Source organism: Streptopelia decaocto, assembly GCF_964273445.1.
Source record: "Streptopelia decaocto genome assembly, chromosome: Z".
Lineage (NCBI taxonomy): Eukaryota > Metazoa > Chordata > Aves > Columbiformes > Columbidae > Streptopelia > Streptopelia decaocto.
The window spans coordinates 48,727,262-48,741,977 of NC_138657.1; the positions used below are offsets into that span (position 1 = coordinate 48,727,262).

The 14,716-nt window shown below is 35.6% G+C and overlaps 1 protein-coding gene across 1 annotated transcript in view; it reads right to left on the reverse strand.

Moving 5' to 3' along the window:
* DTWD2 (DTW domain containing 2) overlaps positions 1 to 14,716 on the reverse strand; it is a 92,164-nt gene that overhangs the window by 29,424 nt on the left and 48,024 nt on the right. Inside the window, exon 4 of the mRNA XM_082075597.1 lies at positions 8,364 to 8,553. Coding sequence (XP_081931723.1) covers positions 8,364 to 8,553 — 190 coding nt within the window. The remainder of the gene's footprint in view (positions 1 to 8,363; positions 8,554 to 14,716) is intronic.

Here is a 14,716-nt window from a genome sequence, read left to right on the forward strand (position 1 = left end):
GTACTTGGGATATCTTGCCTACATTTTTACATGTGTGCTTGTCACTAGGTAATTTTTTCAACCTTTTTTGGCACTGAAGTAGTAGAAGGTCAAATGTTTTTTTTAGCCATCTGTTCCCACTACGCTATGTTTATCTCCTCATAAACAGAAGCAGCTTCACCTACAGAGCTCTGTGATTGCTTTATACAATGTACCACCAGCCTAATGGTGCTGCACAACAGCCTGCTGTGCAAACCAGCTAATTCTTCCCTCTGAACTAATTGCGTCCCCTGCTCCAAGTTAATGCAATGCTTTTTCTGCATTACCTTTGCAAACCACAACAGCTGTTGCAATAAAGTCTGTAGCGCATAACTCTAATGCTTGTGGCTTCTTCCTCAGTTGTGGCTAAGCAAAACTTCCTGAGAGAACACACTTATCTGAAGGGTGTCACTCATGGAGTACAAGACATAATCAATGTAATCATATTAAAAAACTATAAAAGTCACCTAAACCATATGTCTCATAAGTTTCCGCTATCAAGTTTTTCCAAGGTCTTGTTGTGTCATTTGTAAAAATTCCAGACGGTAACAATGATTCCAGATCAGGACATAAATATTTTTTTTAAGTTAAATTTGTTATATCCATAAATATATTTCCTCTAGGACTTTCTAGAAGAGCTCAATTGAAATTTCTTCAAAGATCCTTTTCAAAGAAAAAAGCTCAGCTGAGCTGCTGATTAGAAGAGCTTTTTATTGAAGATCTTTATATTTTAATACTAATTTAAAACAACAAAGTGTATTAAAACATCCTACAGTATCTTTAAAATAATTCAATATAGCAATTTGTATTGCACAAAATCAGTGAAGCCGTGAAGGAACACAATAAAATATTATCATCTCACGCCTCCAATGTATTGTCTTTGTAGCATATCTTGCAATTAAGAATTGCTAATCCCTTAATCACTAGTTATTCTCTAGCTACAGAATACTGATTAAAAGCTCAAATCACCATTTGTTGAAAAATTTTAGTTATAAAACAGTTTCTTTTTCATTTATAGATATTGTCTGTTGGAATTGTAACTTCTTTTCCTTTCATACTTCCTTCTTTAGATATTGTCGTATCTACTTCATTCTCTTCCTGGAACAAAAATCTACCTCCTTAAATTCCAAATACAATGATGTTCTACTCGCTTTGATCTTGCAAAACTCCATTACTAACCCAAAGTTTCAAAACACAAAACAAAAACTCCTTATTCAGATGAAGAACCATTCACAGAGTATTTAAATATGAACTATAAAGTAGGAAAATAGGGAATCATGTATAAATTGGAAAAATCTAGAAAAACCCTACAGCATTGGCCAAAGTGTCTAGCTCAATGAGAAAGATGAAACACCCAACAGTCACAGGGTGAACAAAATTCAATCTGTAAGACTGAAGACAGCTTCAGTATAATCTTTTACCACATGATTGCTAATTTCAACTATTTACACCAGAGGCAATGTAGGCCCACTGATGAATGGGGTGGGTGCCCTGGTGACAGAAGATACAGAGAAGGCAGTTACTAAATGCCTTCTTTGTCTCTGTCTACTCTGCTGGAGGCAGAAGTAGTGTTTGAGAACTCCAATGTCATGAAAACTGCTCCACATTATTTGAATAACAGCAAGTTTCAACTAGCATATAAAATAAAAATCAAACAAAATATTTACTTTAGCTTTGGTATATTTAGTAACAAACTAACTACCCATCACAGTTCAAAAAACATACTTTAATACACTTAATACTCCAAGAGTCACTGTATTTTTCAGTTTCACTAAGAATTTAAACACTTTAACATAGGAGTTGCAATGCAATTCCCATAAAAGTACGGTAGGGACAGCAGAATATTCTTCTCCTTTAAAAAAAGATCAGATAAAAAGTACAGAGTGATAATTCAGACAGGTTGTAACTGCAACTGTTTAAGGCTGTGAACCATGCAATGCAGAATTCAAATACGCACAAAGAAGCAAACCCGCTATGAATGTTTTTTATATTCCTGCTGTCTGCTCATACTTTTCACTAAGAGCTTAGAGGTGATCATTTGCTTCATAACCCAAAGCCTCAGAAATGTCTCAGAAAGTAATTCTGTGATTCACCCCAGTGGGAAAACATATCCAACAGTTCACTTTTGCAAAGTCTTAAACCTGCTATATCGGCGCACACTGCAAGGGAGTGAAGGTACACGGCAGCCTGTTAACAATTAGTGCCCGGAAGACTGATCCCTGAGCTTTCAGGGCTATCATGTACTTGCATGTTTTTATCCATGTTCATATACAGGGCGTTCCAGATTAAAATCACCACACTTACCTTTGCTTCTATATCTGTAAAGTTTTGTACAAAACAAAACATTTTAAAATCCAGAAGACTGTTATGAGCAAATAAAGTTTCTACAAAATCACTTGTAGATGTGATTTATACCTAGTCTTTCTGGTGTAATAAGCTCCTACAGTAAGACTACATTTGTTTGTAAACACCAAATGTTTTTTTCATTTCCTGTAGTTCACAAATACATCTTAACATCTTACTGAAATATAAAGTAATAGTAAAGCAAATCTAAAGTAAAGTACTAAACTGTTTTTATTGAATTTTTAAAATACCGTAACTTATTAAATACCAGTAGTTCTTATGAAATTACCTAAGTTTTGGGAAAAACACACTTCAATCAAAATCACAGAACCAAATAAAAAGCTTACCGAGAATATTAATCTGAATTGGACTTTTTCAGAATACTAGTCTTAAGCATGTAGAACACTAACAGTCTCTCTCTGCCTGCTATTTTACTATTAACATCACTCCACCCTTAAAAAGCCATTTATAGTCTTTAACAAAGAAATACTAGTATGTTCTAGCATTTCAGAAAATATGGATCCAGACAGATGTGTAGGGACAAGTACAAATACCAGCTGCAGTGGAAATGATGAAAATATCCAGCAAATGTTTAATATTTCAGTTTTGTATACCAAAGCTTATTTCTACCACCATTTAGTGGTACTATCTCAAGTGAAAAATGTTTTCTGCAGGATAGTCAATACTACTGCCCACTTTTGCAAGAGTTTCTTGACATAGTATCTTACTTCACTTTCATTATATTGTTTTTACTCATCTTACCACCTCAAAGACTTTTTCAGTTCCATTTTGCATTAGGCAGGATTTCAGAATTTTAAAATAATCATTTGTATGTTAAATGATCCATAACTTTTCTGGCCATCATTTTAATAAAGGAAACATTTTAACAGTCTCAGGGATACTAATTACATTTGATGCTCTACTACAAGGCCTAAAAAAATTTAGGCAGGTAAAATGCCAAAATGCAGATGCACTTAGTCCACATCCCTTTGACTTTTAGTAAATGCTTAAATCACAGGAGCATCTATATAGCTACGTTCAATCCAGTTACTACTTAACACCACTGGCTTAAGCTGCTGTTTACCAGGATCATAACCGCACTTGAATAGCACATGCTGTGAACGCACACCACTGCGGTAAGATTGCTACTGAGATACATATAGGACAGACTAGGTCAAACTGATTGCCTCAAAGCTATCTCAAGGACATATGCACACCCAGGAAAGCAAGACTCTCAAGTGTAATGCAGCTATAATTTTAAGACTCAAAGTGTGAACATTTAAAAATTGAATTAAACACCAGTGTCTCTACAGACCTGAAGGTTGCATCTTCTTCATAATTCTACTATCGTCTTTCCTCCCTGGAGAAGAGAAAGCTCAAGGAAGACTTCATGAAAGTATTCCAGTACTTAAAGGGCAGTTACAAAGACAAAAGAGGCTCTCTCTTCACAAGGAGCCACATGGAGAAGAGACAAAGAGTACAAGTTGCACTAGGAGAGGTTTCATCTCAATATAATAAAAATATTTACAGTAAGAACAATCACTGGAACATCCTCAGGTTTGTGGTGGAGTCCCCATCTCTAGAAGTTTTCAAGATGCGACTGGACAGGATGCTAGATAATCTCATACAGGCTCCCTTTCCCACAAAAGGGTGGACCAGATCTCTTGAGGTCCTTTCCATACTGAGCTATTCTATGATTCTGGTCCAGCAGACTTTTGCAGGGGTTCCCGTGTGAAAGAAAAAGAACAAACCCAGCCTGAAGAAATTTCTCCACATGGAGAACAAATTTTAATTATAGAACATAAGAAAAAGTCTGAAAAGAACACATGCTTGCCATGAGATCAAATCACTCAGATACCTGAAAGGCCTAGTAGAACATTATGTACTTGTGGGGAAGAAAAAAAAAAAAAAAAATCCACGAGTTTAAAGCACTTGGATTTTCAAAATTTTAAGGAATTTATTTTTAACATTGAGTTTTTCCACAATGATAATACACAGGCCAGATTTAAAACTTCACTTCTGTCCTTCCAGACACTTGCTGGAATCAGAAATATGTGAGGCAGAATTTGGATGACTAATAAGTCAGCAGGGTGCATTTCTTTTTAATAGATATGCTTCCTGTAAGGTGTTTCTGACAGGCACTTCAGGTGATGTTTTAGTTATATCACTGTGATCAAATTAATTTATTTGCAGTACAGAAGGTTAAGTAAGAGAAGAACTTATCCTGAAGTATCATTCATTTTCTGTACCTTATTTACTCAATGCTGTGCTTTGTAGGTTGAAAAAAATATTTCAGTTCTATGCATAACACATATTATTTTTATGTCCCTGCATTTACATTATGAATATATTAAATCTTGCTCTTTCGAATGGTGCTGTTTTGAACTTAAAGATCTTTTTCAACTCTTAGACACAACTGGCTTGGCCATCTCTGTTTTGTTTTTTTTTAATGCTCAATGGATTCTGCTGGTTTATGCATGACCGGCTATCTTCTTTACACTAATTTAAATACAAGTATGGTTCACAGACAAAATTAAACTATAACACAGGGAATAAAATCCACTATAAAGCTATTTAAGGAAGGTATCTGGAAAACACTTAATTTCCAATATCTCTCACATATGGAAATAGGACTTCACCCCATGTTAATTAATTCGCTTGATTATTCTCAAGAGTTATGTATTGTAACTAAGCATGTTTCACTAGTTGGTTAGCTCCTGATTTATTTTCTCCACAGTAATATGTGAGAATGAAGCAGTGAGAAATAAGTGTTAAGAGGAATAAAGTAAAACAAGACAAGCATGACTACCAAAAAAAAAAAAAAATCCAGGTACAATAGATCAAAAATCATATGCAAAATATTAGCCTTTTTCTAAACAAATACATACTATCAACAAGTCATTTAGAACCTAAATTTATCTTACATGTTAATAACTGATGGGAGAGAAATCAAATTGACAGCTTACAATATAGAATAAGAAATTGGTTCTACTAGAGCCATATTCTTGAATAGTAAATTTTTAAACATTTAAGAACAGAATTTTAAAACCAAGATTGTTTCTTCTAGTCATGCTCCTCAGTGAAAGCAGTTTAGAAAAATTAAGAAACGGAAGTAATCTAAACTAAATAAGTAAAAGTCCAACACCTACTCTCACTATCATAATGAAAGAGAAATCAAAGACAATGGTACCTCAAAGAGAGACAGAAACAAAATGGATTATTTACACAGTCCTCTCTTATAACACTCTTAGTGACCTGATCTGCCAAAAACACTGACTTTATGCAGACAAGAGATTGCACTTAAGTACCATGAAGCAGTAATCACCTGGAATATGCTCCAATTACTGCTCCTCCGATAAATCAAATCCACTACTGAAAAAAATCTGTCAGCTGAAAAAAAAGCTAAAACAATTATCAAGTTTCAGCTGGCATGAACTTCAGCTCTTCAAAGTTGAAGTACACACAACAGAAGTAAATAATTCAGTTTTTAAATGACTAGAAAAAAACACCTTTAGAATATATGCGGTACACTTCTGCTTGATCCAGGTTTTGCAGAGATTACGTTTTGTACATGTAGGTACTGAGAGGAAGTTCTGTCAGAGCAGTTACATATAAGAAGGGAAGCAAAAAGGAAGGTTACCTAGAACAAGTTACCTCCCCCAAGTTATTTTCAAGAAAGGGGCACTAAACACAGTTTAAAATATTAGAAAAGGGCTGTTGTGGAACAGTGGGCTGGAGTTCAGCTGTAAACATTGGATCTTGTCTTTGGAGATATGAATCTATCTCTCCTAGGGGAAAAAAAAAAAAAAAAAAAAAGGTATGCTTCAAAAGAACAGGAATAGTTAGTTAGTGGCTTTGGCAAACAAAGCTAAAACTATTTTTGGAAGTTTTTAAAGGAACAGACAAGAAGAATGACCTATTTTTCACAGAATGTTAGGGATTGGAAAGGATCTCGAAAGATCATCTAGTCCAATCTCTCTGCCAGATCAGGAACACCTAGATGAGGTTACACAGGAAGGTGTCCAGGCGGGTTTTGAATGTCTCCAGAGTAGGAGACTCCACAACCTCCCTGGGCAGCCTGTTCCAGTGTTCTGTTACCATCACCGTGAAGAAGTTTCTTCCCATATTTAAGTGCGACCTCCTGTGTTCCAGTTTGAACACATTGCCCCTTGTCCTACCATTGGTTGTCACCGAGAAGAGCCTGGCTCCATCTTCCTGACACTCACCCTTTATATATTTATAAACATTAATGAGGTCACCCCTCAGTCTCCTCTTCTCCAAGCTAAAGAGACCCAGCTCCCTCAGCCTTTCCTCCTAAGGGGGATGCTCCACTCCCTTCATCATCATCGTTGCCCTGTACTGGACTCTCTCCAGCAGTTCCCTGTCCTTCTGGAACTGAGGGGCCCAGAACAGGACACAATATTCCAGATGTGGTCTCACCAGGGCAGAGTAGAGGGGAAGGAGAACCTCCCTCGACCTACTAACCACTCCCCTTGTAATACACCCAGGATGCCATTGGCCTTCTTGGCCATAAGGGCACAGTGCTGGCTCCACTTCTTTTTTGTACCCCTTACTCCAAGTGAACAGACTGGGAAAAAGTGTTTTCTTCTGCTTTTTCTTACTCAGGAGTACACTCTACATTTGAGAATAGCCAGTTTACAGCATTCATGATTTTTACTTTTGCTGGCAAATTCAGCAGGGCCCAACTAAAGAGATTATGAATGGAAACACTTTCTCACTTAAAGACAAGTCATGTATCTATGGTTAGGTGTTTCAGAGTATGACAGATGTTCTGCAAAATTTGAAATTGATTGCAGTGGAATAAATTCCATAAAATCCATTCTTAAAGTTGCAGTTAAACTGAAATACATTGAAATGAATCCCGTAAATTCCTAGCTGTAAATTCCACCTGTTTCACCATCTTCCTCTGAAGGCCAAAGTAACTGGACTAAAACCTAGAATCTACTTTTCCATTTTACTTACACCAATATAATCTATTTGCCACACTATAGTAAGAACCTAAAAGCAATTCCCAGATTTTATATAGAACAGATGTCAATAACCCTAAAGCAAATTATCTATACTTAGAATTAGAGAAGCTATTTATTTGAATTAGCAGCATGTTGACTAACAGTATTCAATTTAAATTATTCTAACACCATTGACATAATAGTTTGGGTTTTTGAAGTTTGCAAGTTGCCACTACTTTTCCCCTCCTGAAGGGACAGAGTAATCTCTTAACTGATTAAAAGATGATCTAACAATGAAGAGAATATTTTCCATTAGTAAAACCATCAGTATTAATATATTATCTGCAAAGTACTTCAATCATGCCCTTGAATAAAAATGGCAGCTTTGTCAATAAACTACTCCTGGACAAATAATCCTAATCTCATGGAAATACTTAAGAAACCGAAACAAAATCCTTGTCTATACCACCCAGTAGGCAATGTTTTTATTCATGTTGGAAAAGTTCCCTCTAAGACACATTATTTTAACAATATATGGGTAGAAATGTCTTGCAGTCATCATGCCATCTACAAGAACCCAAGAGATCAAGTCTGCCCCACTTCAGTCTGTAGCAAAACTGCTCCTATATGTGATTTTGGAGACCAAAACTGAGCTAGCTGATAGAAACAAATACTTCAGAATACCTACATATCTGTGAATTCACACTAAAAGTTTGCAGTTCCTAGAAGTTTCAAAAAAGCAAAATAAACAGGAAACTGCAAACTAGTGTTAAACACTAATCCACTATGAAGTTAGATGCATTAACTCAAAACAAACACAAACAAATTTCAAGTGACAAAGTGAAATGCCTCAATATTTACAATATTTCTGACAATCTAACAGATTGGGTTTTTTAATTGTTCAAGTTTTCCTTATCTTGTCAGCTGGTTACAGTTGACGAGAAAAAAATATTTCCATTATTTTCTTTTTAACAAAAAGGTAAGCATCTATTAAACACACTTGAAATTTTTAATTTACATATTACAACTCACCTGCTTGGGAAGCCGAAAGAGAGAATTTTTGTAAAATATATCTTTAGCCTGACTCCATGTTCCATCAATGATGATCATAACAGATGGACCAGAAGACCTCACAGCAAATTCTTCCAAATTTGTTGCATCAGCTCCAGGATACAAAATTATAGTATCGGGATTTCTGCACACAGTTGCTAATTCAGGATACCTTCAATGCAGAGACACATAAAATGACAATAATAATTAAAGGTTTTTATGACAAATACATACTTCCCTATATTCCAAGTTACTAACTCCAACTTATGTTCTTCAACTGTTAATTAAGTTTCAAAAAAAGTCCACCACTCAGCTACCAATTTCTCTTTCCAACACCTCAAGAGAAGTTGTTGGTTGCCCCCCAGCTCCTAAAGAGGGAGGAGAAAACCATCCACAAAAGTAATTAATGAAAGCTTGATGAAGCAATATATCAGGAATATTTTCCAATACTTTAATTATTAAGTCTCTAACATCTATTTCAACTAAAGATGCTTTGAATTATTTACCAAAATTTAATACATATATCCTTGCAAAATTTCTTCAAGCACTAAGCACAAAAATATTATAATCACGCCATTTTGAATTTTGTCTATATGAAGAACATCGGTAATTCATGGTCCACATCTAGGAGACATTTTTGAAAATGTTATTATACTTTTTTTTTTTCATTATTACTTCTACAGTTACAGTTCCAAAACTTGTACATTCTCGTCTTTCTTCCTGTTGGCCTCTATATTTAACAACAGATCAGAGGAATAACGACTCTTTATTAAATGTTCACTTAATGTACATGGAAATTCCTGGAGGTTTTGCTGGACACGGTCATCCCAAAACCATGGCTCTTTACCCAGTGTGCCTGCAAATGAGTCAAATTTAGCACACAGAGACAAAATGTTATTACAGAGTTGCACAAGTCTGGATGCTGGAATAAATCCAGCATGCCAGCAAGAAAAGTAACGGCCATTACATACAAAATCTTATCAATACTCAGGGCAGTTCTAAAGTGCCAATTGGTTACACATTTGCATATTGGTTACATAAATATTTCAGCATATAATGAGCAATATTCAGCTAAAGGACACTTCATCCAACCGTCTTGAGTTATGTGTTAAAACAAGATTCAACTAACTGTATGTACTTCGATATGTCTAAAGCTGCGAGGTCAGTAGTCCCTGTAGTTTCTGATTAGGTGTTTTGCAAGACACTCTTGTATTTGTTAGAAGAGCAGACTGACCTAAAATTGAGAGGATTTACATATTTTTAAATTAGCAATTACTGATAGGATTCATTCTTTTATGTGGTAATGGCTACAAAACCACCCTGAGTAAGTTTACAAAACCCATGTGTTTAATTAGTGTTGGAAGCCTCAAAAATCATCTAGTCAAGTAGGCAGGTAAGGAAGAATTTGAGAAAGAGCTGGCCTTGTAACAAAGACTGCATTACTTGTCTTGAATCATTTTCAGCACTATCACCGTGCAGTCTTCAGAATCACGTCAATCAGAAATCAGGAAGAAATACAAAGCAAGGACTGTTTGTCTGAAGCATATAACAAAGAATAAGAAATTAATTCTGCATAGTACTTCAGAGGTTCTAAAGAGTAACTGATGTGTTAGGAGAAGAGCAGTATGTAGTTAAAATAGCATGTGATTATTTGTGTTCTGAAGTGGAAAGGGAAGCCAGTATTGCTTATAAGAGAAAACAGGTGTATCAGAATGAGGTTAACAATAGTCAACACACAAAGTGGGCTTTCCATGCTACCCATCATGAACCAATAATTGTGAGCGCATATTCCTGGACACAGACAGAGGCAGGATGTAGATATGTAAGTGCATACAGAGGAATGCTACTGTGACCTCACAGTTTTTAAGCCCCAGGAGTTGAGCACCTGTACCACTACTCCAAAAATCAAGGAAGAATGTTTCTTAACAGGGAAAACAATTTTAAAAAAATATTAGGGAAGAAAGAAATGGTTAATAACATTTTTGAGTTGACACATACAAGGTGTAATTCAAATCTGTGCATTCCATTATCACTGTCTGGGGACATGTGTGAAAACACAATTTCATCAGTGTTAGGTTCAGGCAGAATTGAAGTGCCTAAGACATTGAGATCCTGAGCTTAGAATTTATATAGGACTATATGGGAAACATCTGAAAAGAAAAATTAATTGAATTCAGTGTACCAATAGGCCCAGAGCTAGTATTCTAATACTTGACAATCCTTGCCCCCCAAGCAAACAGTACAGACTAGTTTAATGCCACCTGGTTCATTACTGTCAACATTATTTACTAAATAAAGAGTAATGAACTTTCCTTCTGAAAAGAGCAGTAAAAGAAGTGCAAACAGAGATGGGAAATATGCAAGGGAAGTCTGTGGCAAATACAAGTGTCTGGAAACTTATCTGCCTACTATTTTTTTAAACCTTACTTACCTTATGGTAATTTGGTACCACTTTAGTTTAACCAAATAACCTGCTACACAAAATCAAAGACAAAAGGGTATCTCACTAAAGGCTAAGACTCAAGGTTTTAATTTAGAAAATCAGCCATTATTTCCAGATGTTTGTCTCAAGAACCCAACACCTCAAAAAGCAAAGTATCCTAATTTTAGGATAGCAGAGCTTTCAAATGATTAATACCTCTTAAATGATTAAAAAAAAATTCTTAAAACTGATCCAAAACCATAACAATTCTGAAGCACTACAAGTTAATATTTTGCTTTTTTAGGGATAACACAAGTGTCAGAAAGATGATTCTGATCTTTTGTACACATACACAAAACTTATGTTACAACTTAATTCATGGCTAAATTTACACCCGTTTGGTTTATAGGGGCTGCATATGTCACACATTTTTGAATTACTCATTTCTAACTTGAAGACTTCCTATTTTTTCTAAAAAAAAATAATTTAAAGACCATGTGTAAAATAGTTTAGTACAAATGTAAAAAAAAACAATACTCCCATCACAGTAAGCATAAAAATTCAGTAAAAGACCAGAAGTTATAGCCAAGACCATTTCAAGGACCAAAAATTAATATCCAGTTAAAAGTTGTGCCTAAAAGAACACATTAGGAATATGAACACTACATTTAAAGTCTTAGTCTTCAAAATACAATTTAGTTAAAAACAATGGTTTTCAATTCATATTCTTCCAAGAATTCCAGTCATTTGAGTTTACAACAGCTTATATGCAAAAGTAAAGTGGGGGACGAGGTGGTACAAAATGCAGGTCCCATAAATTTAACCTAGTATTTGAAGGCTGATTATGCACACACTGCTATTCAAACTGCTAATGCTTTACAAACTAGTAGAAATTGTTGCTGTCCTGAAAGAGTTTACTGTCCATAGAGTCAACCCTGCACTGACTTGGACCACATGCAGACAGCTATTTAGCACTCTTCCCTTTCACAGAAGAGGTTCTCAGAAATATATGCTGTGCAACCCTTCAAGGCTATGGTTCAGACTGACAGTCAGTCCACTTTAGTAGCCTTATTAAAGGGATATAGTGTGTATAAAACAAGTTCAAAAATATTTTTAATGTATTTCTATGCATGTGTATCATGTTAACAGCATTGCAGATTTTGTATTTGCTGGATTTTAAGGCTTTGCTTCCTGTTAGCTTGTTGCTGACATGTAGTACCAATATGCTTTTTCTGTTCACATACCACCACCATTCAGAATTTGTCCCCCAAAACAGTTTTTATGTACATCCTTCAGCAGAATTTAATTAGATTTGTGAAAGGAATGAAAAGCCCCAGTAAAAGACTGAATTTGTATCTGGTAAGTAAAAATGAATCTGTTAAATTGAACAAATTGATATAGCATTCAATAGGCAAATACATATGTACAATACTACTTTTCACAGACACTTAACAAGAATATGCTTCTGATGTGTTTGCTTTGGGTAAACACTGTAGTACAGTGTATTTAATCACATACTACTTCTGAAATATTGCTAAAGGGCAGAATCTTCTCTACAAGGAAACTTAAAGGAAACACTTGTGAAAAATTAGCCATTTCACTATATTGCTTGAAATACAGCTGTTACCTGCTGAGGTATTTCAAAAACCTGATCCACACAACTGTTTTTCCACACAAGCTTTGACTTGTATGCTTAAGCTTACTCCAGCATGAAGTAAAAAGACTAAGAATTAGATTTAATATTCACAGAGCTTAACTTCTAAGAGTAAGTGCATCTAAGTCCACTATAAAAACATATTTAAACAATGTTAATGTTGATTTTTTAAAATACCAATATTGTATTCCATAGTTTAAGTACAAGAGTGATTTGAGACAAATAGTGTGGCTTATTAAAAATACAGGAAACAATTTCATTAAGGTTGATGTTTGCATTCATGACAACTCATGAAATATTAAAGGATATATGCCAGCTTTTAAATTCTCCTCAGAGCCATAGCAGCAGCTCCTTACTCAGTCCTGTGCTACCCAGGAAAATGTATTTTTGGTTTTTACCCCTGCCTAATTTTCCCCTGTAAAATAAGAATGGAGTCAAAAATTCAGTACCAGGTCACTTGCCAGTCCAGACTGCCTTGTTTAAAATAACTGGACAGAAATTTCAGGCCACACACTAGATCAGTGTACTGCGATGTAGATAAGCATCTTCTTCTCAAGACATCTCTGATTCCAAGTCCTCCAAATTGCTAAAAGCTGACAGAGGAATTGGGTAAGCCTCACCAGGTTTGTAGCCACTATTCTGTGTATTCTTTATCCTTTGGGATCATTTTTGTTTGTCGCAATGCCAGAATAAGCTAGTCAAAGCTACTGAAGGAACAGTTGATTATTATGATGGAACAATTTTACACAACGGCTGCCCACAGTGCCCAAGATGGCCTCCTTGCTTCTCTTGCCATCTTATGATATGCAGTACTACACAGTTTTCACAACATTTGTGACTTCCAACATGGCATAATACAACATGTCAATCATCAAAATATGTAGCTTTGGCGGCACAGATGCAGAATGAGGGGGAATGTTTGTCCTAGGGGCAGCAGCAGCTGTAGGCAAGATAGCTGGGCTGCATGCCTCACAATAAAGCTTTCTTTATGAAACATGTCTGCAAATTAGTTTGCTCACTAGTTATAATAACCTGGACCCAGAAACCATTCAGTGAAAGAAGCTACTCCTTTAATCGTATCCCATCTCACCAGTATGCAGGACATTGATATTCATTCATAATTCATTCATCCGCATGCAGGATCTTGGAAATCTCATCTGCAAATGCTTGAACATGACTGTGGGCCAATACCAGAGACATGTCAAAGACAATGGCAAGGCTGGGCATGGTAAGGGGCATACCAGTTAACCCAAGAGGTCAGACTGGGAGGGGAAAATGACAAAGAAGAACATGGTTGTTGGTCAGTGTTACAGTCTGCTTTAAGTTACATCTTATTCCACATCATTGTCCTAGATCTTTACACAGTGCTTTTGTAGAAGCCTTTCTTAGTGTGAAGCATGACTAACTTCAGAGAATTAATGGGGACTTTAATTTTACATCCCATTTCAGTCAGAACCGACGTGCTGATGGCAGACTCTTTGAAGCTTCCAAATCTCAAAAGGAGACAGAGAAGCTGAATTTCTAAAATAGAAGTACTTTTCTTCCTAGAGATCAGAGGTTGACTTTTAAAGAATTCACAACTCTGCATCAGTCAGGGGAAAAAAGAAAGATAACACTGCTGCATATGAAAATGTTATTCTTAAGTAGTGTGTTCCTCTTCAGCCTTTCTCAAAGATACTGCAAATGAATGGTATAAACTGAGTGACAATTACAACTTACTTCCTAATTTAGGTACTGTACTTCAGTGTATTACCAAACTTAGCAGCCTTTAGAATTACTTTGTTCTGCATGCTATTTCACAAACATCTTCTCATTAAAGAGGTGAACCAAGTAAAGAATTTAACGTACAAAATTGTTCTATGTTAATAGCCATGAAGACAATCAACTAGGCAAGTAATTTGCTTTTTTTTTATGTCACATGTATTCATACAACAGCAGTTATCAAAAGCTTCCTGGAGATTTGTTACAATTAGGACTCTGAAACCATGAATCACAATCCTTAAAAAAAAGTCTCAGAAAAATCCATTATAGTGAAACTGTGATGAAGCTACGAATTTACACGATTCACTCGTACATGCATACCAAGGATATGCAAATCTGTAACGTTCCACTCCAGCCAAGGCAACTGTTTAACTGAGTTCTTAATTGTCATTAGGGGAGCAGGGAGATGGGGAGGGAAAGAATATAGCTTACTTTTTGCTTTCAGAAATAATACAACTGTAATAGTTTATAACAGTTTTTAGTTGGTGTTACCTGAAA